Source organism: Amphiura filiformis, chromosome 3 (assembly GCF_039555335.1).
Source record: "Amphiura filiformis chromosome 3, Afil_fr2py, whole genome shotgun sequence".
NCBI lineage: Eukaryota > Metazoa > Echinodermata > Ophiuroidea > Amphilepidida > Amphiuridae > Amphiura > Amphiura filiformis.
The window spans coordinates 3,770,203-3,795,298 of NC_092630.1; the positions used below are offsets into that span (position 1 = coordinate 3,770,203).

Here is a 25,096-nt window from a genome sequence, read left to right on the forward strand (position 1 = left end):
CTTCAACAGGGGGTGTATGGATTTCAACTGGAATTGCCCATTTTGTGTGCTATACTGTAAAAGGCATTATACATGTTACATAAGAATTAGCATTCAGAGAAGGAGTCAGTTACGGTTAAGTATTCAGGGCGACCCAATGATGATTTAAAAGAGCAAATTTTTTGCTGCTCCAGAAAGTTTGAGGTGTGCATTTTAATAATTTCTTGTATCTCAGAAAACAAAACTTGAATTTTCAGTATATTTTAACTTGTAACTGGCATAGGCAGCGGAGCCTAGGCGAAATGTCAACCGTGCTAGCATGGTCAACCATGGTCAACCATGGTCAAAACATGGTTGACCATGGTTAACTATGGTCAGTGATGATCAGCCATGGTGGCTTGACCATGGTCAACCATGGTTGCCATGGTCACCATGGTATACCATGGTCGACCATGCTTTATCATGGGTGAGCATGGTCAGCCATGTTCATCACCTCACTTGACCATGGTTGACCATGGTCACTTCAAGTATACCATGGTCAATCATGCTTTAGCATGGGTGAGCATGGTCAGCCATGGTCATCACCTCACCTGACCATGGTCACTTCAAGTATACCATGGTCAACCATGCTTTAGCATGTGTGAGCATGGTCAGCCATGGTCATCACCTCACCTGACCATGGTTGACCATGGTTACTTCAAGTATACCATGGTCAACCATGCTTTAGCATGGCTGAGCATGGTCAGCCATGGTCATCACCTCACCTGACCATGGTTGACCATGGTCACTTTTAAGTATACCATGGTCGACCATGCTTTAGCATGGCTGAGCATTGTCAGCCACGGTCATCACCTCACCTGACCATGGTTGACTCTGGGTAGTGAATGAGAAAAAGCGCCCTCTGTTGTTATTAATCGTATTTAATGCGTATTTACAACGTTGTGAATAAATATTTGACACCATAGAATATAACAACTAGTAATTTGATAAGTTAAAATAAGTTTTTTAACGGAATAAATCAAAATAATATGATTATGCAGTTTATTCCGTTAAATATTTACCCATAATTTCCCTCATTCTTCAGGCCCTGCCTCTATCGGGTGCTAATTTAAAGTTTAAGCTTGATTGCTATTGTTTCTTTCTATTGTTTCTTCCTTGATTGCTATTGTTTCTTAACCATGGTCAAACATGCAAATTTTTGACCGTGGTTGACCATGGTCACTTTAGATAGACCATGGTTGACCATGGTCTCTGGCCGTGGTGCCATTTTTCAAAAACATGGTTGACCACCATGGTCAAAAACATGGTTGACCATGGTCAAAAACATGGTTGACCATGGTCAAAACCCTGGTTGTTTTACTATGGTTGACAATGGTTCAACCATGGTCAAACATGCTAAGTTTTAACCATGGTTGACCATGGTCACTTTAGATAGACCATGGTCAAAAGGTCAAAAATGGTTGACCATGGTCTCTGGCCGTGGTGCCATTTTTCAAAAGCATGGTTGACCATGGTTTGACCATGGTCAAAACCCATGGTTGAACCATGGTTGACCATGGTTAACCATAGTTCAACCATGCCTTTTTCGCATAGGAAGGGGGGAGGGTGGCAAAGTTTTGCAAGGAAATGATGCCCTCCCCAGCACCTTTGTTTCCAATGGACATTTTATTGTGAAATGTCATTGTACAAGGAATACATTATATTCCACATAGCCCCTGAATGAAAAGTATTTAATTATCTTTGTAATCACTCAAAAAGCATTTTGTGTGAATTTACATCCGAACTAAGTGCTGTTAAATTTTTATGAGCCTTTTTATTTTACATGTAAAGTCTATGGGGGTGACGATTAGAAATGGACGGCAATATTGAAAAACCCTCATTTTGGGCCATTTTAGACACTAAAAAAAAGAAGAATAGCACTTAGTTCAGATGTAAAATTCACACACAATGCTACCTGAGTGAGTACAAACACAATTAAATACATTTCATACGGGGGCTGTAGCAAAACCAAAAAATGTCCTATACCTTAATGGTTATGGAACAAATGTCCCCCCCCCCCCCCGAATATCATAATAGAAGAAAAGATAAAGCATAATTGCCCTGTTTTGGGGTCAATAGGGTAAAATTGCACATTCGCTCGTACTGCCTCATCAGATAGCAAAACACACCTTCATAGTCTGAAATGAAGTCCCAGTAAAATGGGAACAAAATATATTTGTCCCCTGACCGCCCCCCCAAATTTTACCTCTGCCGCCACTGGACAAAGTAACTTAATCTACCAAGAATAAAAATGGACACATAGACAACTCATTACTTTGAGTGAATCACATTGTATGGTTTTGGTCTTCTCACCTAAGGCTGAAAAATATTATGTTTCTAAGCTGCAGTGTGTGTGTTTGTTTTGTGGTGCGCATTTGTCTCGCGGTGCGCATTTGTCTCGCAGAAATTGGCCAATTTTACTTTTTCACCCAAATATATCGGTAAAATATGTTTTACAAGCATTTGTTGGTAGTATTGTGTGATTAACACTTTTAAATTAGCGAAATATTTCATTATGTGTATAAGAATGCAAGTTTTAAAAGTCCCGAAGCATCTTAGGGGTACTACACCCTGGATAATTTGTGTCTATTTTGCATATTTCTCAAAACTAATAACACAGTGGTAACAAAATTTATGTATATTATTGGGGCAAGGAATCAATTACTACACTGGAATTTCAGTGACCCAAGACAAGCGGTTCGTTATTTATGATAAGAAATAAGGTACCGATAGGATGTACCTCATTTCTTATCATAAATAACGAACCGCTTGTCTCGAGTCACTGAAATTTCAGTGTAGTAATTGGATTCTTTCTTGCCCCAATAATATACATAACTTTTGTTACCAGTGTGTTATTATTTTTTGAGAAAAAGGCAAAAATAGTCATAAATTTACCACAGGGGTGTAGTACCCCCTTAAGCTTATTTAGAGTTACGTCTGATTCCAGATTGGATCTTGAAATCTTCACAAGCTTTGAGATTGAGACATGCTTTTGTTTTTGGCCTAACAAATCAAGGGAAGCATTTTAAGTAGAGAGGGGTTCAGCAATCCTTTTAAACACTGTATTGACAAGAGGGAAAGCAAAAGGAATGCCCCCTTTCCAGTCCTACAGTTGCCAACAAACAAGTTATAACCTGTTGGAAAGGGAGGGGGTACTTGGTTAAAATATTGATAGCATTAAAGTGTTATGATTAGAAGGAAGCTGTAGCCTGCAGTGAAAATACAACTCATTGTGTCGGTCTGGGACAAGCTTAGAGAGCGTGGTTATGTAAATTAGATGGCCAATGTCACTTTTGATTAGTTACAACGCATAACTAGAAGTACTCATGTATGTAATGTCATCGTCATTGTCACAGACCGGCATGTTCACTTAGTGCCACATACATGCTTTGTTCAGTGAGTGAATGAGTGAGGAGAGAGAGTGAGTGAGTGTGCATTTATTGTCTGGCAGAATGGTTCGATTCAGGGTGACACTACACAATGGGGATGCTAAATTGGGAGAAATTGAGTTGTAACTTGGCTGAGTAGTCACTTAATGGGTGGAAGTTGCTCTATAGCACATTCTATTGAATACCTACATTTGTAGGGTTTTCTAAAAAGAATTCAGTCCCAGATATGTTTGGTAGGGTAGTGATTTTCACAATTTCACTAGTTCTGAATTTGTGCAGAGTTGTATATTTCCACAGATTTTTTCAATAAGAAAATAAATTAAAAAACAAGTTAACATTATTTAATATTATGTATTTCAAATATCAGCAGTTACGCTATTATTTGCAAAAGTATGAAAATAAATATACTACAAATATATTTGGGCAGATAGTTATACAATTATTAATTTTTTATATGCGAACATGGTGAAAAGCATGAAAAATACATGTCACAAAAAATAGCTGGTATAGTGTAGTCCTATCAAATACTGCATTATATGGTGCGGGTGACTGGCACCCGAGGGGTAACGGGTTCAAAACCGCACCTGAGAACATTCTCTTGTTCTTCTTTGTTTCTTCCTTCCTTTACTTCCTCCTCATCAAAATAGGCCTGTTTTTTTCCCTTCATTATTTTCAATGTTTTTGGATGTAACAAAAATGGGCCAACATTGTTTAAATATGTAATAAAATGAAATCTGACATATAGTATAGCCATTTTGTCTTTAAAAAAATAAAGAAAAAAATATATAAAATGCTTTGGGGATTTTAGGCACAAGACACTGAGACAAACTTTTTTGAAAATTTAAATTGATACAATTGTGCGATACTGTGACTGTTATGCATTACAGACACCAAGAAATATAATAATAAAGCATAGCAAAAGCTTTGTGAATTGTGATTAAATCAAAGGTCAATTGCTAGAATTATATTGCATTTCATAATTATTTCAGTAGATATCTATTCATTCACTCAAAGGAGATCAAATTTGCACCTTTGGGACGGAATAAAACGAAAATAAGATTTTGTATATGGTAAATGTTGGGATTTACAGTGTCATGTACCAAAGCGCTTTACATTTATTACGCTGTCGTTAGAATTATGTCAGCTGTCATGCATGCTCATACTTTTGGGCGGTGCTCATTGGACAATATTCATAACAGCCCCCCATTTCACCTGTGGGTAGAGAGAGGTAAAGTGAGGTAAAGTGCATACCCAAGTGCACAACAAGATGGCACTGCCAGGGCTCAACACCGTGCGCCACCATGCTCCCATGGGTACTCATGAACCGAGGAATATTTTGGTTTTAACTGCAGTGATAAAATGACAACAAGCCTAATGGGGCAATCAGGAAGCCCCTGTTTATGATTGATATCAAAATCAGTTTACTTTCTAAATGATTGGTGCACTTACCATATTCATGATATTTGTATGTAAGATTGTGAATATTTAAATCTCTTCACGCGGGTGTCGACTGCAAATTCAAAAATTTCAGAAATGTAAATTTTTATGACCATATTTGGAATCAGCATGAAAAATGCATTAAAATGAGTACAAACAAGCCTAGTATTGGTTCAGTAGTTCTTAAGATAGCTCTTGATATTTTGAGAAAATATTTCAAAACTTGACCTTTTTCCGTTGAAGTGCATGGCTAGCATGCAGAGCATTAAACAGCACTGTGACAGCTTGGGACAGTCAGGGGTTAACACCCTACTCTTTTTGAAACTGACTGTGAAATATGTGTATAGGCATGGCTTTCTGTACACAGGTGCAATATAGCTTAATGTCCCCCTTGAAGGATGGATTTTTTCATCATGGTTCATAATTTTGCACAATGCACATTCTAAATGTACCATGGGGTTAGGGGTTGGAAGTCTAAATTTAATTCTGCAGATGTTGCCAATTTGATACCCTAGCAAGTTACCACCGCAGGGAATTGAACCAGGGACCTCAAGCACCAGAGGCGAGTACACTAACCAAATAAGACACTGTCCTACACTTCTAAGACAAGAACCCGGGGACAAGAAATGCAATAGAAATTGTCTGATAATTTGATTTTGATCACATTTCAGTACATCTAAAACCACAGATACTGTGCTGACGGAATATATAACTAACAGTGACACTTTTAACACACCTCTAACCCATATCAGTAAAAAAAGATAGTTATGTGTCAATTATGTGAATATTTGTGTCAATTATGTGAATTTCCAAAAAAATACATATACATAGTTATACAAGCATTGTACAACATTGCAAGACACTTTATTTGCATTTGAGACACAATAGTTTGAAGAAGCAACAAAAAAATTATTGTTGGCACAGTTTTATTTGGACGCCCTGTAGCTTTTCAATATGCTGATGATGTTCCACAACATGCTAAGGCCCCAGGATGCCTGAACATGTTGTATCAAAAATACTAGATTATTTACAATGTAAACTTGTTACAAAAATGCCCTGAATACTATTATGTTGCACAGGATATCATATTCATTCAAAATGTTTTCTATTAGGTTATTTACCATACCTTGCCCTTAAGCGAAGGTACCCAGATGTATCTAAAATCCCAAATTAATGCTCTGTGTGCTAGCCATATAAACTTCAAAAAGTTTTAAGTTATCAAGAGCTATCTTAAGAACCACTGAACCAATACTAGTCTTGTTTGTACTCATTTTGATGCATTTTTCATGCTGATTCCAAATATGGTCATTAAAATTTACAATTTTGAAATTTTTGAATTAAAAAAAATTGAAACTTGTTGTCTGCAGTCGACAGCCGTGCAGAGAGAGTTTAGCTAAGGTACCCAGATGTATCTAAATTCCCAAATTAGTATAGTTCATACGGGAGTTCATATTCCAGACAACACTATAAATGTGCAATATCTGTGAGTAAGTTGCACAGTATATACTGCTTTTTTCCTTACTGGAGTTAAAATTTGTTTGAATGTTGGCACACTTTGTAATAGTACATTGTCACACATTATTCCCAATGCAGGGAGTCAATCGTGACATTGCAGTGGGACAGCAGTGCAACGCACTCAACTACCAGTATGCCGATACCAAAACACCGTTGACGTCGACAGCAGTCGTGGAGTGGCAAGACGTGGTCCCGGCCTCTATAATTACCGTCACACATCGGATGCACACCATAGCATTTGTTGGGACCGCTCTGGGGAATCTACTAAAGGTAATTATATTGCAAACCGAGAATGTTCTGTCTTCGTGGATTGATTAGGTTTACAGTTAGGGCAAAAATGAGATCCAAGTCGGACGAGATCAAATTGACGTTTTTACCCTCTCAATCGCATCCGTTAACAAAGATTTAGCTGAAAATCAAACTTGAATTAGAGTTGTATTTAATACTAGTTTGCATCAGTCAATGGAAAATAAAAAGAAACTGATTTATGATTTGATTTTTCTCAAAATTAATTTCCCCAATTTATGACTCATTTCTGTCAGATACCATCTGATACCATCTGATGATGACCATGTGGATGAAATCTACCGCTTGGTCGATTTTGTGCAAAGGAATGATGATGATGATGTTGATGATGAAGATGTGAGGAATTGACCTGGTAATGAGGCCGGAAAGGAGCGTTTCTTCATGGTGGTCTGAGGATGAAGTATAATGTGCCCAATTAAAAGGACGTTTCAGATATTGATTGGCATAACTTGAGTTTAAGGTGGCTGTGTACTCTCAGACATGCATGTAGTAAAAGTGCAATAACTTTGTAATTATTCGCAAAAACATATAAAAGTATACATTTTTATGAAGGCAAGACATCAATAAATCTTAATATAAATACAGATTTGGGGTAAAAACAACAATTTTGAAGAAAATCACAAAACGTGAGTTTTTGGCAATATTTGTTAGGTACATCATAACAAAAAAACACTCTTTCCAAAATATTTTATTTTGTTTTTAGCTCAATCTTGAGGCTCCATTCCAAAAAATTTTTTATTTTTTTGATATTGGCCTTATTTTTTGAGATATTGACCATATAAGGCATCAAAATGAACTTTTAAAATCAAAACGCCTATTTGCACAAAATGATGCCCAAAATCGGAAATAGACCAAAATATAAAAAAATGAGAAAACCGTTTCTTGAGTCGATCATGCTTTTTACGATGATCATATTTGCTTACCTATAGATGCTGTATTTATTGAGTTATCGTGTACCTAAATCGTCATTTTACCGAGAAAATGAACATTGAAATAATGGCCGTTGAAGTTTAAAGTGGTCACATTTTGCACTTTCATCGAATCTCACAGGAGAATGCGACAGTTTTCGTTTTTGTAACTTATATTACGTGAACATCGGGTAAATCCACAGCCCCTTGAGAAGTTTGAGCGAAATCCATTCATAACTTGATATTTAAATCGGGGAAAGAACTTGAAAAAACCCACATTTTATCAGCTAAAACGGAGCCATTTGACCACTAGGTTTTTGTGAAATCAGTGCTTCCGTGGTGTTTCCATAAGATGCGCCGCGCATGGAGATAAGCGGCGCAGCGTATCGCGTCAGCGATTTGTGCGTTAACAAATTGCGCGACACATAACGCGATGAGTTGTTCTTGTGGCGTGTACCTTGCTGGTACAACAAAGATTTTCTTTCCTTTTCAATTTCAAACACGAGTGGAATAGTGAAATAAAATCCTTAAAATATTGCAGTTGGAGTTTATAAATCTGGATTTTCATTCCTTGTATTTATAAAAAACATAACAAGGTACAAACATATCAAAAAAACTCAATTTTGAGAAAGAAACAATGGCTAGAGTACACAGCCGCGTTAATATGGGGCAATATCATTAAGGAGGTTGTACTTAGTGTTTGAGATATACGTGTTCTCCTGCAATACTCTCTACGACAATCCAATTTGTTTATCTACCAATTTGAGGGGAAATTTATCAAGCAATGATCAGGCAAAACAAAATTGACAACAAAATGCTAGTTTTTGATAGCCTAGACTACCCATGCAATATATTCTGGCAAAATTAGCCCCCCCCCTCATAAAATGATGGTAAATGAAACCCATTTTTACCAAATGCTGTCTAGAATGAACTTCTCTTGTTATAGATACCCTCACCCATCCCTGCATTGCTGTAGCAAGGGACAGGGCCGGATTTACCATTGGGCCAGTTAGGACCGGGCCCAGTTCCTCCAAAAAAAATTTTGGGGTGGCCCAAAATTGCCCTCTCCATCATTTTAGCCAAAAACACCATGTCACTCATGGGCCAAAATAGGGCAAAATTGCTACATTTTGCGCATTTGCCATGCAATGGCCCGTTATATAGCAAAATTCACCTTAATTGTGGGCTAAATAGTCTGAATTGAGATTTTTTTCGCACGCTTCACGTGCAAATTTTCAAGTAAAATCTATGCTCATCTGCCTCTAAATTGTAATGCCTCCGCTGCTACTGTTGATCTTATACCTAAACCTAAAACTTGGCCACTTACGTACACATACCTTACTTAGATGATGAGTTTGGGGGGGCCTCCAAATTTTGTCCTGGCCCAGGGCCCCCAAAAGGTAAACCTGGCCCTGGCAAGGGAGAGAGCTTTGGGGCCCAAGGTCCCTGTCTACACCATAAACATGAAAAATCACCCTATTGTTGGCACATTTCATCCACTCTGCCACCATTAAAAATTCATAGACCATCAGGACCACAAAAGTTGAGCTGAATTTTAATCAACCAATATTAGCCAGACATAAACATACACATGCAGTATTAAAGGTGCTGTAGAACCGCTAGAAATATCCAGACTTGAAACTTTTCCTCTTTTCCTCTTTTTAGCTGATTTCCTCTTTTTTTATTCCTGAAATTTACGCATTATTTGTTATTTTCAGCCCAATTTGAGCTTTTTTAGCATGGTTTTTGTGCTATTTTCCTCTTTTTAAAAGTATTTTCCTCTTTTTTCACAAATGGTAAGTTTCAGGTCTGATTCATATCTGAATACCTTCATTACCTTACAATAATCTGCAGATCAATTTATACAGAATCAGAAAGGTGAATTATAGAAAAATCTTTATACATAATGTAGTCTTCTGTCTCAAATGTGCTATTCCAGTTGGAATCCATCACCCCTATGAAAGATGATCTTACTCTCCTACATGGGGTGTAGATTTCAAATGAGTCACCCATTCAGGTAAGGGACAAAATCAAAACTCAGCCGGGAGTTGACCCGTTGACCGCCAGTTCCAACCGTGGGGGGGCCGGTTTCTAATTCTAAACAATGGAAACCGGATGGAACTGGTGGTCAACCGCCGGTCTAGTTATTATTTCATCCCTAACTCCATTTGAAATTCACACTCCCTGTGTGGGAAATTAAGGTCATGTCTTCCATAGGGGGTGTATGGATTTCAACTTGAACAGCCCAATTCCAAGAATATGAAAATGATAAAACCTTGTGCAAGGGCCATTATTGGAGCTGTGATACTCGTGGTTTTGACCTTGCCCTGCTGTCTGTTTCCATATCTCAAAATGACTCTTAAGATGCTTATTAAACGTAACAAATTTCTAGAGCAAGTGCTTTTATAAATAGAATATACAATTAATCGAAATAGATTGCGACCTGTTTTGTGGCAAAGTATAATAGAAATGAAAATTAGGTTAATGTACTATAGACAAAGTCAAAATGATAACCACTTGAAGAGTTAACGCGAAAAATGTGTCGTATTAACCCAGGCAGTGTTCCACATTGGCAGATTTGATTGGAAAACCGAAAAATGCTCTATTAAATATTGATTGTCTGTGAGTAGCACGACTCAATTTAGAATTGACAAGCGTAACATTACGAGGAGAATGCAAGTGTATTGTAAGTGTGTTTTGTATTCTATTGTCGGTTACGACCTTTTTGCATTCTCCCAATGCTATGGTTTGCAGGTGGTAAGAGGCAACAGAGTGGGAAATGAAAAGAGAAGAGGATAGAAAAGGTGTGAAAAGTAGATCGTATACAGGCTGTATCAAAAAGATTGGTACCCAATGGTTTGGTATAGTTACAGGGTGTACCAGATCAATGTTCTTAGTGTCCATCTTTATTAGCCCTACTAGTATAGGGCCTTTTGACTGTGGTGATCCAAAACCATGCTATATCATAAAACCTGGCTATATCCAGAGAACTGCTAAACCCAGTGACTGCTAATTCCCCAGAATTTTTGGGTTGAGAGGTTTGTGGGTTTTAGCGGTTCTCTGATATAGTGTGAATAAAAGGCCCCATAGTAGGGCTAATCTTTATTTCCTTAGTGTTTGGACCAGACTCCCTGAATTAACTTGTTTTGGGGGTTTACTATTCCTCCTCCACAATGAGTCTGTTTTACCTTGCCAGCACTATATTATGTTAGTTCCCATTTATACACCTGGGTGGAGTGAGACAATGGAGGTTAATTTGATCTTAATGCAAAAGTATATGTTGTGCTGGCCATATGCTACAGCAATGTTCATAGATCGAATTGTCCTTCTTTTCCCTTTCCATGGTATTTTGTGTCAGACTCCTCTCTATTAACTTGTTGTGAGAGGGTTCTTCAAAGTACATTATTCGAATCTCTTGAACTAATCAGAATTTATGGCTTTATGATCTTCTGTAACATTATTCTTCAAATAGGTGGATTTTGTGTTTTATTTTTCAAAGTGTAGTCTTGTCCTTGATCACTGGTAACAGATGGGGGATACAGGTCGATAGTCTGGAGAGTCATAGTCCAAAAATTTGATAACGTAGTTACCAACCCTAATCCTCACCGTAACCCTAAACTTAACCCAGTCAGTGGCAGCGCTAGGAATTTTTTTTTGGGGGGGGGGCAAAATCAACCAATTTTGCATAAATTGCTACAAAAAGTGGAAATGTTCATAATTTTGGGTTTTTTTTGGGCCAGAGGCAAGAGTTCTGACTGGGAGGCATTTGCCCCATGATGCCCCCCTTGGCGCCGCCACTGAACCCAATCCTATAACCTAAACTGTAATCCTAACCCTAATCCTAATCCTAACCCTAACCCTAGACACAACCCTAAATATAACCCTGACTCTAATCCTAACTCTGACCCTAACACTAACTCTTCTCCTAACTTTAACCCTAATCCTGACTCAAAATGCTCTAAACCCTAACTTAAACCCTTTTTGGACTAATCACCCTTCCGACTAATGGGCTGTTCCCACTGATGGTTACCAATCAGATGGATACAGCCTGTACAGAAAGTACTGCTGTACTTAACACAGAAAGTATAAATATACTTCCTTGAAGAAACAATCATTACTGCTGAAGCATTTCTCTCCATATGGCCCCAATTTGGATGCAACTAGGATTTGCCACAGAAGTGTTTGTTTGTTTGTTTTGTTTTAATGTTCGAGTTGACAACTCTAGATAACTCACGAAAGTGTCTTGTGAAGCTTTTTTTTCCATTGGGGTCCATTCGGGGGCAGGTACAGATTATAGGAACCAGGAATGGTCCGCCTTCTTTGTGCCATCTATAGGGAAATGGTTGAAACCTGCACATTCTGACTGTATATAACTTTATGGTTTATTCTAGCTGCTTTTGGATAAAACATTACAAGTCTACTGTGCACAATAGTATGTTTTAGACTTAAAACATAAAGGCAGTTTCTTAAGGGATCTAAAATGAGCGTTTATTGCGTTTCGACAGTATTTTTTGTGGGACATGAGAGCACCTCAGACCTATCGAATTGCATTCTGAATACGAAGCATGTCTTTCTGATATCAAATAATTTTCATTTTTTGAAAATCACAATATAATACAAATTTTATGACAAATTATAAAAATTTGATATTTTTCAAATATTTGATATATAACAGTCCTCAAAGTAAATTATATAAATCTAATGACATATTCTTAAAGTGTATGTAGCAGGGAGGAAAAGTTTGACGGTCAATTGAAAATTTTGACCTTTCATATTGAAGATATGGATTTTTTCCCCAAAAGACCTAATTTTTTTGGGTGTTTTGGAAAAAAAATCCATATCTTCAATACGAAAGGTCAAAATTTTCAATTGATCATCGGCTTTTCAACCCACCTACATACACTTTAAGTATAAATCATCAGATTTATAAAGTTTACTTCAAGTACTGTTAAATATCAAAAATATCAAATTTTAATGATTTGCCATAAAATGTGTATTAAATTGCTAATTTCAAAAATTCAAAATTATTTGATATCAGAATGACATTCTTCGTATTCAGAATGCAATTCGATATGTCTGATGTGCTCTAATGTCCCAAAATAAATACTGTCCAAACGTTCATACCCCAGCCCTTAAAGACACTAAAATTAAATTGCCCAATGAAGTGGTTGATCATGCATACCTGATGAGTTATCAAAATCCGCAGAGCAAAATTCTCCATCTATCAACCACTTTATTTTGTAATTTAGTTTTAGTGTCTTTAAGAAATAATGATGCAATTTTCAGTTTTAGTTTAAGGGGGTACTACACCCCTTGATAAATTTGTGTCTATTTTTGCATTTTTCTCAAAAACTAATAACACAGTGGTAACAAAAGTTATGTATATTATAGGGGCAAGGAATCCAATTACTACACTGGAATTTCAGTGATTCAAGACAAGTGGTTCGTTATTTATGATAAGAAATAAGGTACCGATGGGATGTACCTCATTTCCGATCATATATACTGAACCACTTGTCTTGAGTCACTGAAATTTCATTGTAGTAATTGGATCCTTGCCCCAATAATATTACATAACTTTTGTTACCAGTGTGTTATTATTTTTTGAGAAAAATGCAAAAATAGTCACAAATTTACCACAGGGGTGTAGTACCCCCTTAAATTGCTAGACTTGACAATGTCGGCTCCTTAATTGCCAGATACTCCAAATTCCAACTGTACCATCAATAAAGGAGTTCTTAGAATTTTTCCAGAATAGGCCCAACCCATTTCTTCATCATCTGTGAAACTCATCTCTTTTCTTAATGAAACATTAATTTTGTTAAGTAAGTGCCTCAATTTGAAGTGTATAATGATACTTTTCCTGCACGTTGCATTTTCCACATGATTAGTGGGTTGATCCTCATTTGAATAGCGCGATGAGATTGACCTCCGAGTTGTACTTCTTGTTTCATGCATTTTACACACAGGCTCTAGATAAAATAACTTAATTTACACATATTGAGTCGCATCTCTGTTGGGCTACTTATCACATTACTGCTTTAAATAAAATTAACTAAAACTGCTACTAAAAGTTCATTGCATTCATTGTAAGCACTGATAGGCTACTGTATATTTTATTTTTTGAAAATTGGCGTAAATAGATTCACTAATTAACTAAACATGTTACTAGAGTTCATTGCATCATGAAAGCACTGTTATGACCTGCTTATAGTTCAATATTTTGCATGCTTTTTGACGTAACGACAAATGCAGTGATAATTATGCTGAAGCGTTTTTCTGATATGGTAAAATGTGCTGCATGGGCAAACATTGAGATGAACAACAAAGCTCTTAAAAAAGCTAACCATTTGAGCAGAAGATTGCAGTGACGAATGAAAAGCTATATCAATGGATAACGGAAAATGCAGCATTTATCGCGACGGACAAATGCACACAAAAATTTTGGGCCTTTATCCGAGTCCCATTGTCATATGGGTTCAATTTAGTAGCAATAATGGAAATAAAACTTCACAAGATGCATATTATAAAAGCTAGAGAATCCGATGGATACAAATTGCAGTCCTTATTCGCTGTCGTAGTGCAGCATCAAAATTGCCAGATCAACTGGATCAGACTATCTGTGTTTAGAACCATGATCAAAATGATCGCAACACAAAGTCAGTGGGTTGCTAACAGGTGTGCAAACCAAGTGTGAACCAATAACTAAGGTATGATGTATTCACTACAATGGCGGAATTTTTTTAGAACAGTAGGGGGAATTGAGACCTGTGCCCATCGACTTTTGAAAACCTGCGCACGCTGCTGAGTTTTTCCCCCAGTAAAAACCAAAAATTATGAAAATTTCCACTTCATGCAGCAATTTTGTGCAAAATTTGTTGATTCTCCCTCCCTGAAATTCACTTTGCCCCCGTCCCCCCCCCCAATGCTTAACACTGCCTCTGCTTCTTCATCTGTGCATTTATGAATGGATTGTGACAGGGATTTTTGCTGGGCGCAGTCCATACGAGTTGCAGTGCAGTTATCGAGTGATTTAGAAACAAATTCACAACTGGACTCAAGAGCCACCAAATGTTAAGTCAAGTTGAGTCCCTGTAAATCCGTTTCACCTAGGCCTACAAAACTTGCTGTTTTGATGAATATCTCCCTCAATATCATGTAATTCCCTCCACCTACATCTCATGTGCAATTAAAAACTTGGCGGCAAGTCAAAAAGAGAACATAAGCCTCAAACTCTATCGGTCACGTCTCTCTTGTTTTCTCGCGGTCATGAAGCATCATGTTCGCGGCTCTCAAAATAGATAGATTGGCCTCTTTTGAAGGAGCATGTTCTTGACATAACAACATGGTTGGATGCATGTGCCAGATCAAATTAAAGGCATTATATGGCTACTATGTCTGTGTTAAGTAATGTAATTGGCCAAGCAAACATTGGCGATGTATGTACCTGAGTAACACCTGGTTCTTTCTGTCGTTGCCAGCATTGCTGTCTAACCTCCCAATTGGGCTATTTGCAGGTATAATGCTACAAAATGCTGGCCCAATAGAAATCTGTACAAAATTTGCCGTAAGATATTAGTTTTCTTAACAGGAGCGACTCAGTTCTTGGCAACAGCTATGGTTGGTGAAATCAGCCCTTGTCTGATCTCTCCAAACTAGGAAAAACAATAGCTTGGTCATCCTGTGTTCATGACTATGAGGTCTGGAGCACATTATGTTCTCTATGCATATCTTTGAAGTTTTTTTGAAAGAAAATAGAAGAAAAGGTGTGCCAGATCAGGTAATAATTAATGATATTAAAATAGCATTAATTATTACCTGATCTGGAACATCTGTGGCAGTCTTACACCCTGCTATCATAACTGATGAACATTTTAGCCCAAATCAAAATTTCTACTTATTGTACTAATAGCCTGATCTGCTTTTTTCTGTGAAGCACAACAGGTAAACACCAAACAGGGCATGTCTAGATATCTAATTTGTGGTGTATGTGAGATCTTAAGATCCTAACGTAATCAACTTTTATAGCAAAGTAAAGTCAAAATTGTGAGATTTTGCCGGCTAGGCAGAAGGCGTAAAAAAGAAAGTGATGCTATTTTAATAGCAACACTTTCAGTAAAAGTGCAAGACTCATGCTCACTATGCGAGGGTTGATTAAATTGAGATTTTGTACTATGGCTTGATTGGCTGCCTGGTACCTTGGGCTTCCTTTACAAGTGTCAAGATGTAGTAATATTTTGTTGGAAACTTACAAGTTAATTTCACTTTCTATATACAAGTCAATTCGAGTTTTTTGAGTAGTGTCCAGTTGTTCTTAAACCCCTGGACACTCTACTGGCCATCTAATAGCATTTCTGATTGGTTGATAACTTAAAATGCTCATTTTAATTGCCAATTATGACTAGGCTTTAAATTATTTATGGTCAAACTTGCATTTGCAGATGATCTTATTAATACCCTCCTTGATTGGATCAAAATTGGACACAATATTCATTTTGGCCAATCGGCAGGTAGTTCTCATAGGATGTGTTTCATGAGCACCTCCTCAGTAAGTCACTAAGTGCCAGAAGTACCAACTTATAGGAGCTCAGGTTATAACGTCATTAGCATGGGTATATGTGGCCGGGATATGTGGAGGCTCTTTCCCCGCTGATTTACTGTATGTTGATACTAAGAAGTTTAGTCAACACCGAGTTTGCCAGCACATTTAATAACAGAGAAAGTAGCATGAACTTTATAAGCAAGGTTAGCAATAATAGCTTAACCTTTTGTATTAAATTGGAACAGTATTGGGTAGGCATGGCATACAACTGTCAGTCAGTATCTTGCCTATTGCAAATAAAGAAAAGGTTTGTATGTGCTTTTATTATTATATTGACTCTTGAAATACCCCAATTGTTGTCTTGATTCCCGGGATCATGTAGTAATTACGGAAGAGCTATACTGGCTAACCTAAGGCATGTTATATTGTATGACATACCTATAGAAAAGTACCATAAGAGCAATTTTGCTCAAGATATCACGCACAATAGTTATTTGTTGACTTGGTAATGAATTTTGCCACAAAGATCATTTCACATAGACGATTTTTAATTAAGTAAGTTGCGTTAGGTTTGCAGGGTTAAGACAGCGCATTAAAGAAAGCTTTTATCTCATTGAGCCCTTTGATTTATTTTACTGTAGGTATTCGCCGTGAGGATTGACATTTTGCTTGGATTAGGAAGTCAACTCTACCTGCCCACATGCACCCATATATCTTCACCTGCTGGGTATAGTCTTATATAGATTACATTAACTACAAATAGAGAGAGCATGACACAAAACATCCTACCTAGTCAAGTGTTCCCCGTAACATACTTAGCTTTGTTTTTAACCGTGTCTAGTTTTCTTTATCCTTCTTTTCTTACATTTGCCCATTCTGTGGATCGCTGTTTGCAGTCCGTCTTGTTTCCTCCTTCTCCTTTGATCTTCGTTCTTTTTTCTTTGTTTTCTTCCCTTTCTCTTTTTCTTCCGTTCTTTCTTTATTTTTCTTTCTTTCTTTATTTATTTTGTCCTTCCTCACTCCTTCCTTCCTTCCTTATTCCTTCCTTACTCCCTCCTTCCTTCCTTCCTCACTTTCTCCTTCCTTCCTCACTCCCTCCTTCCTTCCTCACTCCTTCCTTCCTTCCTCACTCCCTCCTTCCTTCCTCACTCCCTCCTTCCTTCCTCACTCCCTCCTTCCTTCCTCACTCCCTCCTTCCTCCCGCACTCCCTCCTTCCTTCCTCACTCCCTCCTTCACTCCCTCCTTCCTTACTTCTTCCTTCCTAATTCCGTCCTCCTTCCCTTTCTTTCTTTCTTTCTTTCTTTCTTTCTTTCTTTCTTTCTTTCTTTCTTTCTTTCTTTCTTTCTTTCTTTCTTTCTTTCTTCCTCCCTTCCTTCTCTCGTGCTCTCTCTCTCACTTTCTGTTCTCCTTTCCTTTCTCTCTTTTTCTTAAATCTTTCATTCTTTAAATTTCCTTTTCATCTGATCATTCTCTATTTTGTTCTTTCTGTCGATGTCTTTCTATTGTTCTTTCTTACTCTGTTTCTATCATTCTTTCAATCCTTTTAATCTTTTTATTATTTACTTGTGAGTACAATAAGTACACATTAAATCATCAACAACAACACCACAAGACTTGCCTTCATTAAAAACATTTGACGTTCACACACTTCTGATTTAATCCTTCAATTCCACCTGGCTGTAACAATTCTTAATCATTTCTCATAGTCTTTCCACTTTTATTCTTTCATCCTCTTTTCATCTTCTTTTCATTCATCTCGTTCTTTTACCATTCTTGTCATCACCTATTTTATAGTTACTAACATACATTCCACTTGTGTGCAGTAGCTATTTATCAGTTGATAGAGAAGTTGCCGTAACAATTTATCAGCGAATGAAAAGAGGAAGATAAAAAGTTGTTCACCGATTTAGAGTGGGATAATTAGGTCAATTGTTTAAAATGCAAGTAGCGTTTCCTTCTTACATTAGCCACAGACTGAAGGAGCTTTACATGACGTACGCCAGTAAATACCCATAACACTGCCGCCAAGCAATTCCGTATGCCGTCAGAATACGAGATCTAATTTTTCATTTTGTTTGAGAATTTTTTGACAAATTCAGTCTCTACTCTTAATCTGGATGAGAAAAATGGTTTCCTTATCTACTTAAGAGCAAATTAAAAAGGAAAAAAATTATATATAGACCAAAAAATTGATGAGTTCAGATGTATATAAGTACATTCAAAGGCTGCCAGTTGTATTTTGATTTGCCTTTTATGTATTGATACACTTTTGGCGGGACTTTTAGCTGCCTTGTGTATTTTTTGCCTTAAATGTTGCTAATTAATGTATTGAGATACTTTTGGATGGCGTGTGTGTTTTTTGCCTTAATGTTGTTAATTAATGTATTGAGATACTTTCGGCTGCCGTGTGTATTTTTTTGTCTTAAGGTTGGTCTTAACCCTGGAATTATGGAAATTTTCGGGCCTCATATCTGCTAAATTGTTAGTCTAAAGTATATAAAAGTATACATGTAGGCCTACATATTTAGAAAGGCAAAGACTTGATAAATTCATCTATGAGGTCAAATTCTTGGGCCAAAATTTTTTTTATTATTAATTTTTAAAAACTAGATAAAAATATCTAGGAGCTGTTTTTTTTAATTTTCTTGAATTTTGACCAACTTTGAGAAATTTGCACCAAAAATGGGCAAAAAATGCTTTAATTTTCAAAAAAAAAATCAAATTTCAAAATTAAAAAAATTAAAAAAAAAACGCACAAGAATTTTTTGTTATGTTTAACGAAAAAGAAGTGGGCCAAAAACGTTTTTTTGGGGTCTTTGGGCCAAAAATGAGCATTTTGGCCCAAATTTGACCTCACAGATGAATTCATAAAGTCTTTGCCATTTAAAATATGTATACTTTTATATATTCTAGACCAACAATTTAGCAGTTATGAGGCCCGAAAGTTTTCATAATTCCAGGGTTAAGCTTAATGTTGTTAATTAATGTATTGAGGCACTTTTGGATGGCGTGTGTGTTTTTTGCCTTAATGTTGTTAATTAATGTACTGCGATACTTTTGGTTGCCTTGTTTATTTTTGCCTGTATGTTGTTAATTAATGTATTGAGACACTTTTGGAATCTCTGAGGGAGAGGGCACTAATCAGGTAATCGGGTGAACATGGCATACATCCATTTAAGGGGGTATTACACCCTTGCCCAAATTTGTGCCTATTTTTGCATTTTTCTTAAAAATTATAGTGCATTGGTGACAAGTAAGATATGTATATTATAGGGGCAAGGACTACAACTTCTGCACAGGAAATTTTATTTCAGCACAGACAACAGTTGTGGAGTTACAGTCAAAAATGAGGGAAAACCAATATTTGATCAATAAATCAATAACTACTTGTCTTGAGTTGCTGAATTTTCAGTGCAGTAGTTGTAGTCCTTGCCCCTATAATATACATATCTTACTTGTCACCAATGCACTATAATTTTTGAGAAAAATGCAAAATTAGGCACAAAATTGGGCAGGGGTGTAGTACCCCCTTAATGTTTCAAATGAGGGGCAACTCTATTTAAAATCTGCACTCCCTGTGTGGGAGAATTAAGGTTGTGTCTTCCATAGGGGTGTATGAATTTCAAATTGAATAGTCCCGGGATGATCCGCCTTGAACTGGAATTGTTGCTAGGCACAATTTATGAACTGAAACGTGTCAAAATGTCAAAAATAATCGCTCATGAAATTTAAGTTTTTTTAGCATAATCACCCATGATATTAAGTTTTCAGGATTTAAGCCTGAAATTAGGATTGTGTTATCTTCGAGCTTTTCCTTAAAACAAAAGAAGAGGAAAATTCATATCTTCACCATTTCCTAGTATTTTCAATTGACACCTACGTATATCCTTGAACCGCACGCTAAGCGCTCGGTGTTGCATAAACATAACGAGACTAGTCTTGGCTTACTTAACGTGGTATGGTTCTTTCTCTGCCATTGCAATCATTGTAAATTAAGTTAGAAGACAAGCAAGGTGTGACAGCAAGGTAATGTAATTGGGCAAGCAAGCAAAGAAGCAGCCAAACATACAAGCATAATCTCACAACGTGCTAATCTACAAGGACACAGTTCATTTACATCTATATACCAGTATGGTCATTGATTGACCTTTGGATGAATTGGGTGCTAAAACTCATACACAACACTGTAAGGTTAAGATGAGGGATATCACTGTTGAATAGGGTTCCCTGAACTAAGCCTATGGAGTTGAGAGTATCTGGTGATCAAGAGAAACAGAACACCTGTGTCTTTTTTTTTCCTTTCTAGTTCATATCAAAGCTGTGCGAGCTCAAGCTGAGATAATTGAGTGCTTTATACAATGTTGAGCAATACTGAACGCTTATTTTGTTAAAACCTATTTAATATACGTCTTACCACGTCAAAATCCATAAAGCACTAAATGTTAGATAAAATAATCCATGATTCAAGCGACATGTAAGGTACATACTCACAGATTGGGCTCAAAAGGTCATGTAATGTCATTTTGTTAATGTGACAAAAATTATATTATTGCAAATTAAACCCACTATTCATCCTAATTTGTCATGAGAAGCACAGACATGTTTCATATAGGGTGAATGAAATTTTGGGTCAAAGGTCACTGGAGGGTTTTGTAGGTCATTTTGTTACTTCTGGAGAAATTTGATAACCACAATCTTTGATGGAAGTCTTCTTCCTTCTTAAATCAATAATGTGTGATTTGCATAAAAAATAGATTCCTATTTAAATGTTAGTTTTCACTGATAGCTACTGATAGCTACTGATCGCATTGCCTCCTTTTAATTTTGAGCCAAACAAATGAGGTAAAACGAAGAAAATTGGTATTTCATTCCAGCGCCTACAATGCGTGTATTTTAGCTCGCCGATAATAATTGTCATAATTATCGGGAGCTTCACGCAGCTGATGGGATTTAAACAAGACGTATAAGACGAATAACGATATACACACAGTTTATGCGTCAAGTCGACATACAGTGCTTCCAATGCGTGTATAATCTCGCCAATCGTATTATTTTTCATGATTATTGCCAAGCTACACGCAGCTGATGGGATGTACAAACAAGATGTACTACGAATAGCGATATGCATACCGTTTATATGGTACGTCACTTATTCAATGATTCACTATACACACGCAGGCGACGTATTTATTCAGCACTAGTCGGTGAGCTCGGAATAAAATCGGGTCGACCCGGTTTTATTATAAATGTTAAATTCTACTGTAATTAAAGCACTTCAGGCTTAGTGTTTCACATGGCATTTATGTACACCAATGGCCATTACAATGGTGCAAAAAGTAGAAATTCTAAAAAAATTGAGGGCGTTGCTGTGGAGCAAATCACACATTATGGCTTTAAGATCATGAAATACCACTCATTGGGAGTTAAGACTCTGTACACACGACCATGACTAAACCCTCCTTCCAAAGGGATAAACCACTTGCATGGTTCATGTACCTTACTTAAAACAGTTCCTCAAAGAACCTGAATTTAATATAAAGATATTACCAATTCTGGTTTCTTTGAGTGTCAATCAATACTCAGCAGCAAGGGGCTCCATATATTGAATTGGGAACCTTGTACACCGATAGCGACTACTCTAACCAGTACACCTGAGACGGATATTCCATAAACGGTATTTTCATCTCAGCATTGCTCCATCCTCTTCATCTTCTAGCTTTTTACTTTTTTTCCAACATTGAGTGCAAACAGAGTTGCTTCCTATGCTGCAAGCAACCTTTCAAGGTCTGGTGGCATTACAAGTAGCCCAATTTCAAGTGAAAGGGGAAAATCACCCAAAATGCAAACTTTTTTTGGTACTTTTACTGAATTCAGCAAAGAAATTATTCAATTGGTTGGAAGACCACTTGACTGATTTTCCCAATTTAAAAAGTGACTGATCAGACTGGTGATCAATGATGCAGTCATAAAACTACATAAAGGCCAATATACAGAATTTTGGACACTCAAAATCTTAAACTAAGGTAGTTCTTGTACTATAGCTGGACTATGGGGCTTTGGCAGTATTGCACTAAATTGTGTTTATTCCGCAATGCATGCTGGAATGCATGCTGGTTATAAAGCAGGCAAGATTTCAGCACATTGTGACTATATAAAATCAGACGCATTGCTAATTGCTTTAACTGTAGATTTTTGTTGCACGCTATTGCAAAAGACCAGCAAGCTATAACGCAAGACCACCAAGCTATGGCGCAAGAACAAACAGTGAGTCAGTATGTTAGGAATACACACTATTGTAGAGCTGGCCATAGCTCAGCTAAAAATTGACAAATGAGAGGGGAAAAAGTTACCTTTATAAGATTGCAGCCTCCTGAAACCCCCCTGAAATTTGCAAAACCAAATTGTCAACCATTTAAAATAGCCTAAATGGGCTGCTAAAAAACTTTGTGGCAACCTGGAATATGAAGCCCATTTTGAATCAGGCTTATTTCTGCAAGTTTGAGTATTAAACACGTTTCTATATGACTTGGACTTGATGTCCTCATAAATTGCCCGTAGATATAATCAATAGCAAGCCAAACATTCTAGCTAATACAGCACATAAAGATGCCACACTAGCTTCAAAATCTCGTCTCTCTGCTAGCGAGCTTTCTCCCTCCTAGCTCACACACGGGCGAGGAAGCCGCATCATCTCTAGTTTACTGGGCATATCAAATTGGAAAGTTGGTAGGTCACAAATGGGGTCTTATTGATTGTCACTTCAACTGTTAGTGATATAAACGCTTCATGTTGAAGCATATTTTAACTTGAAAAAGAAGCAAATATACGAGTGTGCACAAAAATGTATATAAATATTTCTGAATATTTTTTTTTCTGTAAAAGACTGTTGTTTATCAGGAGCAGATTTTTTATGTAAAAAAATAGTTGATTAATTTGACCTATGAAAGTGCATTAAATAATCAGCGAATAGGTTTCTTAATTGAAATGGAGAAGGCAATGTCATGATATTTACAGTGCACTTGTTATAGTGCAGAACTCCTCTGCTGAATATCCAATGGGAAATGCCACACCCAGCAAAGGAATGATATATATAGATGCATCTTCTAATGGATTATTCCACTTGAAATCCATCACCCCCTATGGAAGACATGTGACTTCAGTCTCCCACACAGGGGGTGTAGATTTCAAATGGAGTCACTCAATTAGGTAGCCCTGTTTGAAATTCACACTCTCTGTGTGGAAGATTAAGGTCATGTCTTCCATAGGGGGTATGACTTTCAACTGGAATAGCCCAAGGATGCTCTTGAAATCACTGGATGTCATGCATCCTAACCATTTGCATAATATTCTTGCAAGGTAGATCAAACCAGATATTTTCAAATATAAAATGAGTCAAGGTGTCAGAATATGAGAACAAGTTTGAGTGAAAATTTTTTTTTATTTGTTTTTGAGAAAGTCACTAAAAGCATTTTTTCAACGAAGAATTTCAGGCCGTGAGTAAAAGTAGAGCTGTGAGTCATGGACTCTGAGAACAGGTTTTAGCGAAAACAATTACTATTTTTCTTCTTTTTGCTATGTTGAAAAAGTCGCTAAAAAGCATTATTTCACTCAAAATATTTGAGGTTGTGAATGAAAACAGCTGTTTCATGACAAACTTAGCCAAAAGGAAATGCTATTTTTTCTCTCTCAAGAAAGATGAAAACGGATGCTTAAATTGAAGGAAAACAAAGAGTAAACTGAATTTTTTCTGTAACTAAAGGAACACATTGTGTCTTACTATTAGAGAAAATGTACAAAAAGACATTTTCTTGGGTTGACAGCATTTGTAATAGATGAATAACTAAAATAGTCTTAAATGAAATGTCAGTCAGAGAGAATAACAGAACAAAACAATTCTATGACTCATCCAGTTTCATGACTATAAAATGCAATTCCAAGGTTATTTAGTGGAAAAAAAGTAAAAATCAGAAGCTACAGATCTATCTTTAAGATGCATTTGTGGATCAGCTTCGTTATACACTGCATGCATCATGCTCAAAGTTAGTATAGATATGTGTCTTCAGAATCCTTGATCTGACTCATGCATAGGCAAAGCTTTTCTTGTAGATGGTCAACAAAACTAATACCCGATATATACTCAATGTGATGTCGTCTGCTACAATATCACGTCTGCGGAACCGAACTAATACCTGATATATACTTCATGTCGTCTGCTGCGATATCACGTCTGCGAAGAAATTGGAGCAGGATTTTTGTGTGACCTTTGCTGAAATGAGTTTTTCGTCATCATAGCAAGGTGAAATTTGCCCGAGGGATTGACAAGTGGGTACGGGATGTGCGGCAGATTTTAGGTGCATTTTCAGGCTTTTTGGTATCAAATTTATAGGTAGTAACTTTTAGAAAACTGGTTTAAAGAGGTTTTTTAATTTGGGAAAAAAACGCTTATTTGTCATTGTTTTTTATTAAAAGTTGTTCATAATTTGGGAAAAAAGTGCAGATTTGTCATTGTTTTTTTATCAAAATTTCAAGAATTGGGCTAATTTAGTCTAATTTTGAGCAGAAATGATAGAAAATTAGTATACTCTGGAGCCTCTTTGTCATCAAATTTGGTATTATTTTTGGGGTATGATTTTTTTATTGGAATCTCAGCTGCACAACCCCACCCAATTCAAAATCAAATTCCCATCCCCCTGGGAACAAGTTAAAGTTTGTAATACAATCACAGGAGTACATCTCAGATTACAGATGTTCAAAATCAATGTTGGATGATCATTTTTAAGAAAACAACAAAAAGAAAGCAATATGTGACCGTACACCACGAATGAGCCGTAAATGTCCTCAATTGTATTCTGAGTTACAGTGTAAAATGGGCATGAAGGTCATATTCATAGGTATTTCAATTTGGTGCTACGTGTATCTCATTAAATGAGGTACACATAGCACCAAATTGAGGTACCTATGAATACTTAACCTTCATGCC

General features: G+C 36.8%; 1 protein-coding gene across 1 annotated transcript in view; it reads left to right on the top strand.

Moving 5' to 3' along the window:
- LOC140147890 (plexin-A4-like) overlaps positions 1 to 25,096 on the top strand; it is a 165,071-nt gene that overhangs the window by 93,750 nt on the left and 46,225 nt on the right. The window contains exon 5 of the mRNA XM_072169669.1: positions 6,438 to 6,629. Within this exon, the coding sequence (XP_072025770.1) occupies positions 6,438 to 6,629 (192 nt within the window). The remainder of the gene's footprint in view (positions 1 to 6,437; positions 6,630 to 25,096) is intronic.